The sequence below is a fragment of the Indicator indicator genome, chromosome 6 (genome assembly GCF_027791375.1).
Source record: "Indicator indicator isolate 239-I01 chromosome 6, UM_Iind_1.1, whole genome shotgun sequence".
Taxonomy (NCBI): Eukaryota; Metazoa; Chordata; class Aves; order Piciformes; family Indicatoridae; genus Indicator; species Indicator indicator.
Genome location: NC_072015.1, coordinates 35,343,749 through 35,361,379, shown reverse-complemented (window position 1 = coordinate 35,361,379; position 17,631 = coordinate 35,343,749). Strand labels below are relative to the sequence as shown.

The 17,631-nt window shown below is 39.0% G+C and overlaps 1 protein-coding gene across 1 annotated transcript in view; it reads right to left on the bottom strand.

The window, feature by feature from the left end:
• Positions 1 to 2,009: 2,009 nt before the first annotated feature.
• ELP2 (elongator acetyltransferase complex subunit 2) overlaps positions 2,010 to 17,631 on the bottom strand; it is a 39,047-nt gene continuing 23,425 nt past the window's right edge. The window contains exons 13-22 of the mRNA XM_054381533.1: positions 17,298 to 17,486; positions 15,376 to 15,445; positions 13,357 to 13,452; positions 13,212 to 13,269; positions 9,601 to 9,673; positions 9,010 to 9,196; positions 4,517 to 4,638; positions 3,867 to 4,009; positions 3,185 to 3,298; positions 2,010 to 2,207 (exon numbers count right to left, since the gene is read on the bottom strand). Coding sequence (XP_054237508.1) covers positions 2,051 to 2,207; positions 3,185 to 3,298; positions 3,867 to 4,009; positions 4,517 to 4,638; positions 9,010 to 9,196; positions 9,601 to 9,673; positions 13,212 to 13,269; positions 13,357 to 13,452; positions 15,376 to 15,445; positions 17,298 to 17,486 — 1,209 coding nt within the window. The 3' untranslated portion in view covers positions 2,010 to 2,050. The remainder of the gene's footprint in view (positions 2,208 to 3,184; positions 3,299 to 3,866; positions 4,010 to 4,516; positions 4,639 to 9,009; positions 9,197 to 9,600; positions 9,674 to 13,211; positions 13,270 to 13,356; positions 13,453 to 15,375; positions 15,446 to 17,297; positions 17,487 to 17,631) is intronic.

Here is a 17,631-nt window from a genome sequence, read left to right as displayed (position 1 = left end):
AATCTTAAAGGGTATTATTCTGCTGTTTAAAGAACTCTGTTTTTCACTGGGCAGCCAATGCTACTCCCAAAATGATTATATTGATTTTTCCTTGGTATAATACATTGATCCAAATAATTTTCTGGTATTAGTTGAGATAATGAAATCAGTAACTGACTTGTAATCATTGCTGGTGATTTACATGCTGGTTTGAAAAGACTTTAGTAGATTTAGTGAGAAGAAAAAAGGTACACATAAAAGTCATGCCCACTAAATGCATAGTAAAGTGACATGTGAACACAGATAACGTTGTATACAGAAAAAAGATTAATCATGTGCTGAGTTATCTCTTGACAACGACTAGCAATTGATAATAAAGTGTCTATTACAAGTATTTAGGCTTGGGAACAAAGAGGTATGTTCTTCAATGCAATTAATTTACAAAAATCCCAAGAGTAAAGGGATGTTATCACTGCAACATGTAATAGCCAATGCTTATTTAATGACAGCATTTCACAAAGTAAGAGAGAAGGACAACAGGAAAGTTCACTCTTGCTTATAGGCAAGAGGGCCTGCAAGGCAAGAGACACTGGTATTGGAAAATATCATCAATCATCAAATTGCATGTTAGATACAAAATTACAGTTATGACATAGAAAAAGCTTCTACTGTTGCCAACTTTCTGAAGTCTCATAAGCCTCTTTTTTGGTTCCACTCCTCCCCTGTCCCTTCCCAGGACAGAATCTACAGTTGTTTGAAAATTATTATAAAGGTAAAATGCACTTCTCCATGGTTAAAGCACAGATGTAAGGAAAGCATGTAGTACCACAAGTGAAACATTGCAAAACTTAACTTTGTTAAGAAGTCACGTTTTTATTCCCCTCAGTCATTTTAAAAATAGAAAAACAGAACTGAAAATAAAAAAGGGTAAAACATAAAAAAGTTTCAAACAAAGAATTAATCTGAAAAGAGTTTGGCTGAATCCGAAATAACTGTACTCTTTAGATAAAGATGCAACACAGTACAATTCCAATTATTTCTTCATTACCAGTTCAGGTAGAAAATGGCTCTGGAACAAAAGTAACTTCACTCCCAATGTTTAACTGATTTCAAACTAGACTTTGGAATTGGAGACAAATTGCTGAGGTCTATTATCATTCTATTTAAATAACAAGACAACGAGACGAATACATGAACTGGTTCAAATTCTCACCACGACAGATCAAGAGCACTCAAAAGTTAGGAAGCATCCAGTATAAGGCAGTATAAGGAATGGCTGCCACCTCTCAGTTCCTGCCTACTGGGTACTTGTAAGCCTTCCCAGCCCTAACTGTAGAGGACAGCTCTTAAGCGGAACACAAGGTGGCTCTTCTACAGCAGTCTGCTCAGAAAGGGCTCACGCACCAAAGAACTTATGTGGTCTGTGAGTTAGGCTTTAAGCTCTGCATGACCAAAGAACAGGATTTCAGCACTCTGCACAGCAGAAGAAAGAGGAATACTGACAGGAAAACCAAACAAGCAGGCCCATCCAAGCACGTGGACACAAACTATTCCTGAAGGCAGGCAGTGTAAGACTTGGCACAAGGCTGTAATATACATTTAGAAGGCAGTAAGGGAAAGCTGTGTATTTAACTCTGATCTCTGGTTAACTGCATGTGCTTAAAGTCACAGTGCTGGCACTGGGAGGTCAACTCAGAGTCCAATTTAGTAGGAATAAGGATTTCAAAACAATTCAGCACTCCACACACAATCCCAAGCACTGAAAAACTCAGGTACTGGCAGCTTCCCATCCAGCCCTTGAGTCACAGTGAGCAAAGCTGTCTTATTCTTATGCCATCCCTCAGTTCTAGGATATTCACCAACCAAAACATATAGAAAACTCTATTTCTGGAACTGCAGAATTATAAACACGTTTGACATTTCAAATTACCAGAAAAAAATGCTTTAATAAGTTACATGTCAGATATTTTACTTTCCACGGCAGAAAACAGAAAATTCAACAATCAAAACGGCTAAAAGCTGACATAAAATGTTGTGAATCTGTCTTGTACATTCAGGCCCACTGCCTCTGCTAAAGAGCAGATCTGTTGACACTGAATATCTTAACACAGTGATCAGCTCCACAAGTTGCAAGCTGCAACCACTCGCCGCTGTTCTGATCGTTATGCCCAGCCCTGCCCGCATGACGTCTCCAACATAAACGTTTCACAGCAAGAGCATGACTTTGGCTGCAACAGAAAGAAATCCATACATAACTGCAAAATGTCAAGCACAGCTGGGCAGGAGAGTGTAAACATCAACATTTATATAATTAGTACTCTTAACACTACCAACTGAGGAAAAACTGACTTGTGATAACCAGCAGGTATTAAATTCTTAAAATAAGCAGAGCCATTAACAGTAATGACATTTGCTCCTCTCACTCATCAATAATTTAAACAGCTATTGATGAAAGTTTTACCACATTAAGCTGTAGGTCTCGCATCTCAATTACTGAGATATGACAGATTTCTGGCTTTGGGCCCGTGATTTCCTGTTATCTGAGTCTCTTTCCAATTTACTTCAAGCACACACAGGCCAAAGCCACCATCAACTTTCATACCTGGTATTCCAAATGCCTGTATGTGAAGAAAGAATCCAGGAGAGTGCTCCAAGAGAAACATTCAAAGTTTCTCTACAGAGTTCCTCTAGCTGTCACTGCAACAACATTCCATACAGTATGTCATTTCTTTGGTTTCTGCCAGAGCTGCTTGTAAAAGCTTTCTGTCATTCACCTCAAAATGCTTTGCTGATGTATACAGATAGTGATTCTTTCCCATCTTCCTTCAGAGGTTTCTATCATCTTATTTTATGAGAAAAGGTAATAAAGCTTCTCTTTTTTTTTTCCTTTTAATTTAAGTGGGGCTAACAAAGGGTAATAGTTCTCAAAGCATTTGCACAGCATGAAGTATTTCGAGGTTTAGAATGTCTCCCCTGGCTTTCGTTGGAGTTTGCTGGGATTTTTAATAATTTTTTACCAAGTTTTGCTTAAAGACATCTTTAGACTTTCAGGGATCAACCTTTTCCTTATAAGGATAACAATTTTTGATATACAAAGAAGCCAGTTTCATATAATTTTACACTATTAGAACAGAACTACAGCATTATTAGTTATTAGTCTCAAGAATCATGTTTCTTTCCTCCTAGCTTACTGTAAAAGATATACCTGTCATCCATCTCTACACACGTGGTCCAATCAGCTGGTGTTGGGTCTTGCCCGCTCTGCTTCCATGTGTACAAGATAATCTTCCCATTCTCTAAGCCTACTGCAATAATGTATCTATCAAAAGAATAACTGCATTAGTTCTCAAAGAGATTACAGCTGGCTCAGTGAAGCTGTCTCAAATGCAAGATAGAAAGAACTAGCACCCAAACACTGTGCTGCACCTTGCCCTTCAAATCAGTATCTAATTTTCCATGGGAAAAAATAATAATGCTACTACTTAAAAAATAACTCCCCCGTAATTTAAATCAAAGCTTCTTCATAAAAAAATAAGTAAAGGAGAAATCTGCAAATCTGTATATTTGGTTAAGGAAAAATAAGGAAGTTATTCAACATCACATCAGTCAGTATTGCTGGCAGAATGAATGTGTTTAAGGTATGGTCACACCCCTCTCCCCACCTCCTCCAGGCCCCTCTTTTTGCTTTCTACTACACTGAAGAAGTCATACACTTGAAGAGAAGGCTAGGAAACAAAAAAAATGTAGAGGTCACTCACTCAAGGAATGGGTCAAAATATTTGACAGGTAAGTTTTAGGAATTGTTTAGTCACAGAAAACTGACTAAAGGGGTAAAAAACTAATTCCTAATTAAACACAAAATGGTAGTACGGCAAAAAAAGCAATACCTTCCATCGGGAGTAAGCACACGGCTGACACTAACAGCAGTAACAGAATCCCCAGCATCTAGTACCGCTGAACAAGGTCTGATTGAATCCAGCACATTCCCTTCAGCAGTGACAGATACATCACACTGCCCCCAGATAATGACCTGCAAGAAAGAGTCATCTAGGAATTTTCCCTTTAATCTTTTGTAAATGCCTTTACAAAAGCATAGGGAATAACTAAGTTAAAATACTCCCAAGGCACAGAACTATTTACTATTTTAGTGGTCATTAAATAGTAAAATAGTAAATAAATGCCTATCTACAAAGATTCAACTGTTTAGACAGTCTGATTTCATTAAAGATACTGACATCAAAACCAGATGCTGTTTATGAAAGTTAGAGAAAAATTTAGAGACCCAGAAGAGTTACGTGTCATATGCTTCTCTTACTGTATGAAAGAAGGGAGAAAGTCCAACTGGCAGACCACAGCCTTGTACATACGTATTCAAGCACTTTATTTAGTAGACTGAAGACTCCCTGATCTCTGTGGTAATACACACAATGAGCTTTTTACGCTTTTACAGAAAATGGGCTCTTTAGAACACAGCATTTGCTAACCTAAAATACGTTTTAAATCATTCTGGGCTTTTAAAATTCCTCTCATTAATTACCTTTTTGTCCCGACTGCCAGTAATAAAGTATTTGCTATCTGGTGTCCAATCACAAGTCCAAATGATTCGACTGTGAACAGCTGTATTTTTGTCTGTGTGTGCACAGCAACTGAAAACTGGTCCTGGAATAAAACACAGAGAAGAAAACCTCTTCTTCATCTACTTCACATATTAAAATTGTTAATCTTACTCACTCTACATAAAAACTGCAGGAATACTTGGACATTGCTCCACTCATCTTTAAAGCAACTGGGAATAATTAGTAGCATATATTTTCCAACACTCTCACAGTGATAATCAATGCCTGTTCAAGACCATTATCAGTCAGCCCTTATAGCACAGAAACAGTAGGAACATGTTGACCTTTTACAGATGTATCTGCTTCAGAAGAATTTTAGAAACTTATCTGTATTAGAAGAATTTAAGCTAAAAACCTTCAAGTTCCATTGCCTTCAAAACTTTTAGAATAGTGTAGAATACCACATGTAGATCCATCCTCAATAACTTCACTACAGTTCCTATTTACCGGGACAGCCTCAAAAGCTCAAACCATAATGATCTAACCATAATTATCTATTTCCAAAGAGACAGGCTGCCCTTTCAATATGTGTACAATCAGGCAATAAATCAGCAGATCAGTAAATGGCAATGACTTTCCTAAGCAGAACAGGCTGTCACTGTGGGGCACAGACTTTGAATAACCACTTCTTTGGATGCCAATACCATTAGTTTTGCTTTACACTGATAATGACAGTCATTCTAGACAGAGAAGTTATTGATGAAGAGATGAAAAAAAGATTTCCTCTGCTTCCTATGAGATTTCATAATCCTTATCCTGAAGCACTGTGTAACTACTGTGGACAATATGCCAAGCTTTAGAATAGAAGTCTGAATAGAACTAAAGTCTTGAGCCAGGAAACAACCGGCCACTGTCTGAAGGGGCCAAATCTCACTGCCAAGTCTCTAGGAAAACTCTACAGAGCCAAGTAGTGTTTATGTGCTATTAAGCCGAGAGTGCAATGATAAGCACAAGCATCTGTTCTAGGAAGCCATTAAAGTGTTCAATAGCAATATCCTCATGATTCTGAGGGCTCAAAGTCTTAATAAGAAAGTCAACTGAACCTTTTTGGAATGTGCTGCCCAGGGAGGTGGTGGAGTCACCATCCCTGGAGGTGTTCAAGAGGGGATTGGACGTGGCACTTGGTGCCATGGTTTAGATAGGCATGAGGTGTAGGGTGACAGGTTGGACTTGATGATCCTTGAGGTCTCTTCCAACCTTCTTGATTCTTGATTCTTTATCATCAGCCCTTTTCCCAGAAAGAGTCAGTCCTGGTCAAATTAATCAGTTGTGGGTTTTTTGACCATGGGGAGGGGTCTACACAGCACCTGGCCTGCTGAGGACAGATGGGGTTCAGATGACCGCAACAGGGAAAAAGATCCTGGGTCAAGAGCTGGCAGGCCTCATTGAGAGGGTTTAAACTAGATATGAAGGAGAAAGGCAATAAAACCAGATTGACTGAAGATGACCTTGAGAATGGCATAACAACGTGGAAGGTAAAACCATCAGCCCAGCCAACGTACAACTGTACTTCATTAGAGGCTCCAAGCTCTTCACCAGGGACTCAGCTCAATTGTCTTTCTGCAAGCACAGGCAACACAGGCAACAAACAAGAGGAGCTGGAGATGCTGCAGTGCCACGATCTGATCGGCATTAGAGAGTGGAATGACTCCTATTGATTGGTGTGAAGGATAAGAAGGGTGTAAGCTCTTCAGGAAGGACAGGCAGGGGAGATGAGGAGGGGGTGTTGTCCTCTATGTCAATGACCAGCTAAAGTGCATGGAGCTCCACCTGGTAAATGATGAAGACTGAGTGCCTGTGGGTCAGGGTGAAAGGAAGGGTAGGGGACATTACACTGGAGACACATGACCAGGAAGACCGAGTGGAAGCGCCCTTCATAGACAGATAGGTGTCACTGCTCATTCAGAAGTCCTGGTCCTTATGGAGGAGACCAACCACACAGGTATCAGGTGGAGAGACAACACTGCAGGGCATAAGCAATCCAGGAAGTTCCTGGACTGCATTGATGGCAACTTCCTCTACCTAGTGACAAAAGAGCCAACAAAGAAAGGTGCCATGCTAGAACTTGTTCTCACCAGTGGAGAGGGGCTGGTGGGGAATGTCAAGCTCATGGGCAGTCTTGGTTGCAGTGAACTTGAGAAGGTAGAGTTTAAGATCCTCAGGGCAGCAAAGAAGGTGGTGCTCAGCAAGATTGAAACTCTTGGCTTCAAAAGAGCTGACTTCGGCCTCCTCAGGAACCTCCTTAGTACAGCAGCATGGGACAAAGCTCTGGAGGGACTGGGAGCCCATGCTGACTTTCAAGGATCATCTTCCCCAAGCTCAAAGACAATGGATCCCTAAAAAGAGGAAATCAGGCAAAAATGCCAGGAGGCCTACATGGACACACAAAGAACTTCTGGTCAAAATCAAACACAAGGAGGAAAATCACGAAGGGTGGAAGCAAGGACAGGTAACCTGGGATGAATACAAGAAAACTGCCTGTGAAACCAGAATCAGGTTAGGAAAGCTAAAGCCCTGACAGAATTAAATCTAGCCAAGGACATTAAAGATAACAGAAAGTGATTTTACAGGTATGTCAGAGAGAAAAGAAAAACAAGAGAGAATGTAGGGCCCATCTGGAGAGATACAGGTCACCTGGTTACTGAGAATATGGAAAAGACTGAAATACTCAATGACTTTTTCACTTCTGTCTTCACTGGTAACCACTTGAGCCACACCACCCAAGTCACAGAAGGCAATGGCTGGGTCTGGGAGATAGAACTACCCATAGTAGGAGCAGAACAGGTCCTAGAATGTCTAGATAACCTGAAGACACCTAAGTCCATGTGACCTGATGAGATACATTCATGGGTGCTGAAGGCACTGGCAGCTGAGGTTGCTAGGCCACTAGCCAGATTGGAAAAGGGGAATCATAACCCCTATTTTTAAAAAGGGGAGCAAATAAAACTCAAGGAACTACAGACCAGTCAGTCTCACCTCTGTGCCAGGTAATATCATGAAGCAGATCCTTCTGGTAACTGTGCTAAGGCACAGGGAAAACAACAAGGTGATTGGTGGCACGCAACACGGCTTCGCAAAGGGCAAATCATGCCTGACGATTCTGGTGCTCTTCTACAAGAGAGTCACAGCTCTGGTAGATACGGCAAGAGCAACTGATGTCATCTACCTGGATGTCCCATGTGACATCTTTGTCTCTAAGATGGAGAGACATGGACTTGATGGATGGACCACTTGGTGGATAAGGACATGGCTACACAGTCACATTCAAAGAGTTGTGATCAGCGGCTCAATGTCCAAGTGGAGACCAGTCACAAGCAAAGTTCCTCAGGGGTCTGTTCTGGGCCCAGTGCTACTTAACACCTTTGTCTGTCACACAGACAGTGGCACCAAGTACACCCTCCAGAATTTTGCCAATGACACCAAGCTGTGTGGTGTGGTGGACTCACTTCAAGGAAGGGATGCTATCCAGAAAGATCTTAACAAGCTTGAGAAGTGGGCCAGTACAAACTGTATGAGGTTCAACAAGTCAAAGTCCACACTCCTGCATCTGAGTCAGGCCAATCCCAGGCAGAAATCCAGACTGGGTGCAGAGTGGGTTGACAGCAGCCCTGAAGAGAAGGACTTAGGTGTATTGATTGGTGAGAAGCTCAGCATGAGCCAGCAGTGCACTTGTGCAGCCCAGAAGGCAAATCATATCCTAGGCTGCACCAAGAAGAGTGTGGCCAGCAGGTCAAGAGATGTGATTCATCCCCTTTGTTCCTCTGAGACCTCAAATACTACATCCAGTTCTAGTGTCCCCATCATAAGAAGCAGCGAGTCAAGAGGTAGGCCACAAAGATGATCCAATGTCTGGAACACCTCTGCTATGAGGACAGACTGAGGGAGCTGGGGTTGTTCAGGCTGGAGAAGACTCTGGCAGGACCTTATAGTTGCCTTCCAATACCAGAAGAGAAACTGCAGGAAGGCTGGAAGGGATGTTTCATAATGGTATCCTGCAACACGACACGGCAGAATGGTTTTAAGCTGAGGTAGAGTAGGTTTAGGCTGATCTTTGGAAGAAGTTCTTCGATACAGTGGTGGTGGGACTCTGGAACAGGCTGCCAAGGGAGGTTGTGGATTCCCCCTCCCTGGAGGTGTTCAAGGCCAAGCTGGATGAGGCCTTGAGCAACCAAGTCTAGTGGAGAGGTGACCCTGCCCATGGCAGAGAAGTTGGACTAGATGATCTCTAAGGTCCCTTTCAACCTAAGCCATTCTTTGATTATCAGAAGGCTACATCAGAGATTAATCCTGTCACTATTAATTCTTAAATGTTTTAAGGAAAATGAGTGTTAAAATATTTCAAATATTTTGAAGCCAAACATATTGAACAAACTGGAAAGTCTTCAAATGTATCTATCCACTTCACATACCTTACCTGACTCTGCTGAGTCTTGTTTCCTCCACAGTGACCAATTCCTGTCTCTAGAAACCGCTAATAAGAATTCGTCATTAGGAGAAAACGCCAGCTGAGTAACAGTCAGATTGTGAAATGGCAAACTCTGCAGTTTCTTCCAAGAGGTAGTGCTCCATAAAATAATTGCTGCATGTTCTTTTTTGGAAGCCTGTATTGATGGAAAAAAAAATATCACTGAGAACTAACAAAAGCAAACATAAAAGTCACACGTTTCAAAATACTAAAAAGTTAAAATTTAAGGCTTGCAATCAAGTTAGAATCAGCTTTCCCCTGGGAAGTGTCAAGATTGTTTCACTATTTTCTACTAATCCTGACAGTGTATCAGTAAAAAATATGTTTTGCACCTATACTTGTTGGAATTTATCTCACTAGTACCTTCAAATGAATAACAATAGCTTGTCTGCATTCGCTCTCATATTTGCAAGGCAACTGTCATCTGTACAGAATCTTTTACATTTAAGTGAAAGAACAGCACAAACTGAATTCTGACTCCTGCTCTCTAAGCCCTAGAAACTGGGCAGCACTTTTCACTAGATGGTGCTAGAATCTTACCTTACACGCTGAAGCAATTACAGTGTTTGAATTGTTGCAAGCAACACAAAAAATCTCATACCCATGTCCATACCTGAAATAAACGTGAAAAAAATATTTAACACATCACAGTCATTTTTGCAGCACGTATCAAGGTTCTCACATTAATTTATAGCCCTTTCCAAAAATGAAAAGCACCTGCCAAGAACTTCTCACCATTGTTTCAGTATTATGTCCCAAATAACTCCTAATAATGTTCAGCATTCAATATACATCTGTATACATCAATACACAAAAAAGAATCTGTACAAATTCTTTCACATTTAGGAACTGACTACAGGACAAGCTCTACAACAGGCTACAGACCACTCCATAGCACTGCAGATGCTACACTAATGATTAATAAAGCAGACTAAAGCAGCATCTAATGTTTTCTTATTTTCCTGTAAAGCAATTTTAACAGTACCATTAAAAATCAGAAGCCACATATTTGGAGATTGCTGAAGAAACACATCACAAACAGCCAGCCAAAGGATGCCTGTTCTGTGAAATATTGGAAGAAGATTTCTGAACTACACCACAAGAATCGTGTCAGAGGACAACAATGTAAAAAACCCAAAACTTCTAGACTCCTCCAGAGATAACTTCTTAACCAGTCTTTGGATGAATTCTGCTGGAATACCTGGACTGGAACTTAACTAACAAGCAGAAATGACACAAAGACTAGCACAAAATCAGTCACAAAAGACTGAGAGTAGAACTGTAGATGAAATCCATAAACAGCAGACAAATGTCAGTTAAATACCAGTTGCAGGTCAGTGTGTGGGGGGGTGACCTTTGATTCCTAGCTCTGAAGAGATGGGAGTTTTCTTAATAAACTCCTTTGGTCTGCTGCGTTGCAAAGAAGTTCTTACATGTGATTTATGTTCATGGGATTTCACAACCATCTGTTTAAATGACAGATCACTCTCTGTATCTGTTGAACAGAGTCCAGAAGAGATGATGCTGGACAAAACCCATAGACAGTCTCCCACACTCATGTCTGACTGCCTTTTCATGGAGAGTAACTGTGCCTGGGCCCTCAACAGGGAGAGAGACTGGTGGCTGTGCTCATCTGGAATGTTAACTTGCAAATTTGATTTTACCTGACAATGATGTCTTCCCCTAACTGTGCTGCCAGCAGGAGTTTTATCATACTACCTACTGCTAAAACACATTTCTGGAGACTATTTTGTAGCAAAAAACATTAATTGAGTTTCTAAAGTTATCAAGTATTTATTACACAAAACCATATAAATTTCCTGTAATTCAATGAAGGAAAAATAAACTGTTGAACTACTTGGGAAACAAGTCCTTAATTACTTTGGTTTTATCTCTTAAATGCAGGCTTGACAGCACTTGACGGAAACATTGTGAGCTTCTGCATAGAACTTTGTCCTTGCTAAATAGTAGCATTAAAATCTTTCACTTTAAATTATGTAACACAAGCAGGTCAGTCAGACAGCCTATACAATCCAGTGCTTTCTCCCAGAACCAGACTAAAGTTAGTAGCAATAGGTGTTGCTGTTTACAAGTGTATAAGCCTTTGAAGTATAGAAGCTTCAGTACACTGCACCCATTCATGCAACATGGTCCCTTCACTTTGTAGTACAACACCAAGAAAAGGTTCACAATGGAGAAAAGCAGCTGCATGAATGAAAAATGAGATGACATTTTCAACCATAAGCTATTTTGCCTTAGCAGTGTGCAATTCATACAATTTTTTTAAGCACAGGTAAACTGACTGGACTTCCAGAATATCCAGACATGCTTACAGTCATTTTCTAGTGTCAAAAAGGATCTTTCAAGATTTCCAAGTCTATTACATGAAGTGCACATATATAAAAACATATATATGTCAACACTTAAGATTTAAATCTCAGCCTGCTGCAAGATTACCCTATGGTAATTTTCCAAGACTAACATACTCTCACAGGATTTATCATATTTTTATTTTAAAGTTGTTAGATTACGCAAAAAATGTAGCAAGTTCTTCATACCAAAACCTACTCAAGCAAACACTTCTCAAACCCCAACACTAATCCTTCAAAAATTCTGTGTTGACTTAGAGCTGTGAATATACAAATGTCAATGACAAACAAGCTATTTTTAGCAAGTCAGTTCCTCACTATTTTTCTGCTGCTATGGCAACTAGAAATCTATATTATGTGATTTCATGTTACTTCTTTCAAGATTATCCTCAGCTAAAAACTGAAAGTCAATGAATGCTTTGCATCTTGCTGCCCCTACATCAAAGAACCACTATCATTAGCAGTGACTAAAAACAGAAAAAATTGCTCAGACAAGTCACCTGAAAACTACTGTAAAATGCAGTAATTTCAATGAATGCAGGATATAAAAGCAGGCAGACAGTACTCCTGCAGCTGAATATCAAAGATTAACGTCTCAATAGAATATGAGAAACATCAAAGGCAAATGAAGAAGAATTTTCACCTTGGGTCCTTTTCACTACTAAAATATTCCCCAAACTATTTACGTGGGTGGGCACTGAAGACTGTGGAACTGTAGCCTAAAGTTTCTGAGACCCTTAGGGGACAAATAAGGAGACAACCTTCATTTGTAAATTGTGAATCTCTGAAAAAAGGGAACAACACACAAATTAAGATTCCTGAAACCCTGAGACCTCAAAACAATTATTATCATGACCACATAACCCTATTATCTTTGCAATCTACAAGGCTCTCCAGCATTCAACAACCAAACTGGGTTTGTAACCATTTCACTCAACATTCATCACTTTGTTCTACTCCTAGACACAAACTGTTTCAGCTGCTGCTTCCACCTACTGCATCTTACAACTCTATTAGCCTTTAGGGAGAAGCTTCGTATTTGTTGCTTCACCCTTTATTTCCATATCAGAAAGACAAACTGCCATGCAGTGGAAAGAAGCAGAAAACTCCTTACACAGAGGTTTTCAGTACAGGCAAGGTTTTACCACACAAATGGTGCAGCACTGAAAGAGGCCTGTCACAATCCAGTACTCAGCTAAGTGCATGAAAACATGCCACACCTCCTTAGAGCAGACCAGAAATGTGTCTCTCTTGGAACAAGGAAGGAAAAACAAAACAAAACAAGAACTGATGTCCTATATGGACATCCAAAAGACAAACATCCCATGAGAGAATGAAAGTCTGATCATTACAAATTCAGAAGAGCAGCTCTGTGATAAAATCATACATATTTCACTGGCACAGAAGCAACTAGTGAAATCAAATTTGCAGGCATACCAGTCCAAACTGCCATTTTCTGAACTGTCTCCTAATTTTATATTATATATAAATATAATAAATATAATAAATTTATATAATAAATATAATAATATTTTATATTATATATAATATCTATTTTACAAGCACTACACTGCACACAAAGTCAAATCAGGGAGCAAAATAGGAAGAGTTATACCACTAGACTACATTAGTATGTAGCAATAGCTGTCTGGGAATTTTGCAAATTGAAACAACAAAAACAAGCCAAAACTGGGAAAAAAAAAAAAAAACCAGCCACAAAGAACAAACACAACAACCTCCTCATCCCCCCCCCAAAAACCCAAATCAAAACAAAAAACTTACAACTTCTGAATTTCAGGCCACAAGGTATTCTGCAGCAAGTGATCCTCTGGGGGAGGTTCTAAAAGACATTTGTACAGCATACTCAAATACAGTACTAAATATTCAAAAATCAGCTAAATAGTTTATATCCAGATGAACCTCATACCTGTAAGGATCAAGGGCTGAAAATAGATCTCAGGATACTGATTTGAAATGGTATTAAAAGTTTCTTCATCCACAGTTGGTTGAACAGACATATCTCCTATTCAAAGCAAGAGCTTCATTAGCCAGAGAGAACATGTTTGACAGGAGGGAAAATATGAGCATTTACTATACAAGTAACAAGCATCTGTTTTTACAATGTAAGTAACTGAAATCAAGTTTCTCTGCTCCCAGAGTTACAGTAACAAGAGTATTAGAATCTAGTTTTAACACCTGCTAATGAAGAGAAAATAAAAAAAATCTAACCTTTAGACTAATTACATTCTGAAACTGAATTCTCTCCATCAGCACATCTCTTAAAAATTCTTAAAGAGCCTTTGATTTATCTGAAAGAAGCAGTCAGCAGGAGTTAGACCTGTGCTTCCCCAACACTAAACCTTTCCTTCTGTATTTGGGAATGCTTAAGGCAAAAATCTCAGATATAGCTGAAGAATACCTAAATTTAATGTGGCCCTCTAAAACAAAAGCCATACTTAAGGAAGTACAGTTAACAATTTGCAAACTTCAGCAAAACTGCCCAGGGCTTGGGCCTTAGCTTTAGGCAAAAGTACCAGCAGTAACTGAAATTATTCAGTTAATGTGAAAATTCAACTCTGTCCTTCACTTGGAAGATACTATTTAAGAACAAGGTACAGAGTTAGGAACAGTTGCTCTTGGACAGAATCTTTTTGACATTTTGTACGTTTCAAATGCAGCAGTTTATAAAAGCCGGTACAGAAAAAGAACAGAAAGACTACCTTCTCATTCATCCTGTCTTCTCTCCCCTTGAAAATTAAACAAGCAACACTTATCTCATCTGCTATCTAATCATTGCTCACCATGAAGACTCCCCCGCAGCGCAAGCAAGAGGGGCCTGTGGGGCTTTTACCTAAGCCATAAAGTGCTGACACCGTTGGGTGGGCAATGGAGAATATAGCAAAATCTGACAGGTTTCTTACTCATAGTGCTACTTCTGAGTGTGCCACATGAAATCAATAGTAATCATTATTCTGTATGTGATGATACTCTAGAAGGAGGAAGTTTTGTTCTGTCTCAGTGAAAGGATTCATGAGAAAGAAGGAAAAAGAATTTTTGTCAAAAAGTATTTTATAAGCCACTTTGAGTACAACAAATCTATTTTTTTGTCACAGAGGCTTTAGGGAAATTTAACTGCATTGCCATTGAAGACCCTGGAGACAAAACTTACTAAAACACTTCTTTTTTAAATTCACACCTTCTGATAAAGGTTTAAGCAGAGAAAAAACAAGTCTGACCTAATTTGTTAGGTTCCAGTATAAGTACAGTTTTACCAGAGACTTTATTGCATGTGAAATTACAAGTCCCCTCCCCACTCTCAAGACACTACACAGTTATTTTTATCATTCTAGACAGATGTTTTTCTCTCTCTCCTTGTTCCCCCACAATCACAATATTCCCCCCATCACCTCTCCAAGAAATTAATGTAGTACCTCATCAGCCTTTACCAATACTCTAAATAATTCTTCTTTCCCAAATATCTAGAGAAGGTTTATGGCTATCTTTACTGGAACATATAATATGACTGATCCTACTCAAAGCATCATTACTTCCATAAGCTTCTAGAAGGCTGCTCACATTTGAGCTGAGTGTGAAAAGGACTCCAGAGTATAGCTGCAAAGGTCAAGGTATTTTATAGAAAACTCAGAAGTAGTAACAGGTAGTTCTGCGTTAACCATTCTGAACCCCTCTGTGTAGGGTCATTTCCTACAGGGGTGCAAGACACAAGAGGGAAAGATCATTTTGGGTTTGCACAAGACATTATGGAATGTTTAGGGAAGAAATCAAAAGCAGAGGAAATGAGGAAAGGTTCTTTCTTTCATTTCTAGACTCTGAACTTGCAGCCAAGTTGACATACCTAACAAAACAGCATATGCTAAAATAGTAATTTAAAAATGCCAAACTTTCCACATGAAGCACCATCACCATTATTTCTCATTAACTGTACCTTCAAAAACAGCTTTATTGGATAATCCCAAAGCTGGCACAGTTGCACCTTCTGGAAGATCAGATGATTCCTGAATTTAAGAAAGAAAAAAAATTGTTACAAGTCTCAGCTCAAGAGTTTTACTGTAAAGCATATATGTTCACCCCCAGTAAAAGGTTTTCTTCCACAATTTTATTTATTATAGGATATACTGAAATAAATGCAGTTTTTAACACAATGGGACTGGGAAATAAGTCTGGTCTGGTCTGAGGTGAAATAATAAAGCAGCATTTTGGAAAATGGGACAGAGAGAGAACACCTGTGCCTGCAACTTCAAAAATAACCCAGTACATAACATGGATTTGGGTGAAGTACATGGTTGTTTAGACTAGCATACAGGAAAGACGAATCATCAGACAGAAAATATTTCCATAGAAGTATGGGGGAAAAGCCAAAATTTAGAATGGGTAAGTGAAGTGGGGGTCTTCTGTGCAGAGATGGAAAAGATTAGACTTACTAGGTGTAAAACCTGTTCCTTAGTGTCTGGAAAGTTCAAAGACAGACTGTTATACAGAATTGACAGCTTAAAACACTATGTTATTTCAATGTTCATAATTTGATGAGGAAAATGTATGAGACACATACCAGTCTAAGGCCTCTAAAACAAAGTGGTTCTCTACTACAATCCACAATATAATACAATCCCATGGATTTGAATTTAATTTAATCCTATTCAACCCTTTTTGAATATAAAGCTGGCTTTTTTGGTTTTAAGTATTTCTGGGGAGGAAGGCAGTTGAGCTAAATTAAGAAAAAGCTTACCCATTCTAACGAAAAAAAATTGTTCACAGAAAACAATTTCAATAAACCTATTTAAGAGTAGCTGTGTCATTAGATCTTGTAAAGTCTTCCTCTCTAAACAAAGCTCATGTGAAATAGTGATAGCATGGATCAAAAAATACCACTCAGAGGAAGACCTGATAAGGAAAGTCTACATAAAAGTAAATAATGACATCTGCTAGCATTAAAAAAGCACAATATTATTTGCCTAACATCATTAATACAAATGCTTACTAAGTCTTGCAAAATTAAAGCACTAAACTACTTACATAACTTCTTGCTGTCAAGAATTAACAAATTTCTTTCCCAGATAATTCAATCATTAAATGAAATGGAAAGGCTAATCCATCTCTGAAAAGGTGCACAGAAAACATTGCTTTTGAGCCAGAAATGCAAAGAGCATGCAAGGCTCTGTACAGAGGCAACTATCCTGAATAAGGCCTGCTCTACAAAATGCAGGGGAAAACAGAATTAGATCTTAAAGCAAATTGGGAACCAACAAAGGACAGCAATTCTGCAGTCTTATCTTTCCACAAAGTAGGAATTAATCAACAACTCATAACTGGAACAAAAAAGCCGCAAGAAAATCTCCAGTGCCAAGAAGAAAAAAAAGCATGAGCAAGTACATGTTTATAAATGTTTATATGAAGGAACTAACAACAGTGCTGAAAGCTTTATGCTATTTCCAAGCATATAATTTAAAAAAAAAACCAACATAACACAACATCACCTAGACAAGACTACTATACCCTTAAATTAAGGAGAAACACATTTGTAGGCTTTATTGTTTGCCTGTAAATCACCAAGTGTATACAGCAGTCTACTTGGTGTGACTTACTTTAAAATCTACCCATACAATTTGCAATCTTCAGATGCTAGGTCTTGTTCACCTTTCAAACACAGCCTGTTTTATCACAAAACACCTTAAAAATACATATTAACACACATGGAAGCAAGTAGAAAAGAAAGGAAAATAAGGTTAAGGTTTCAGACAATTAGAATAACTTTGACAAAGTTTAGTGCAACTTGACGTTTTCCAAAGAGTTACTTTTACGTACATGAAGGAGGGCTGTCATCATTTAGCACTGTTTTACCACACTTACATGGGAGCACAGCTTCTCCATTGGAATACCAGTGATGTTACTGAAATTTTCTATAAAATTCTTAGGAGCACGAAAAACTCGAAGCACTTTTTCATCTGCTCCCGACACGAACTGAAAGCGGCCGATCATTGCCAGGCAGCGCATGTCATACCCATGTACTTGAGGCCTTGCAATTTCATGCCAGGTTACCTAGAACAAGCAGTCACACAGTTAAAACACAATTCTTAACCAGAGAAGCAGCAAGATTGAGTACTTTACTTGCTGACTTTTGAAGGAAAGTTATCAGCAACTTTCTACTGACATTCACAAAACTGATGTGTGCTCATATACATCA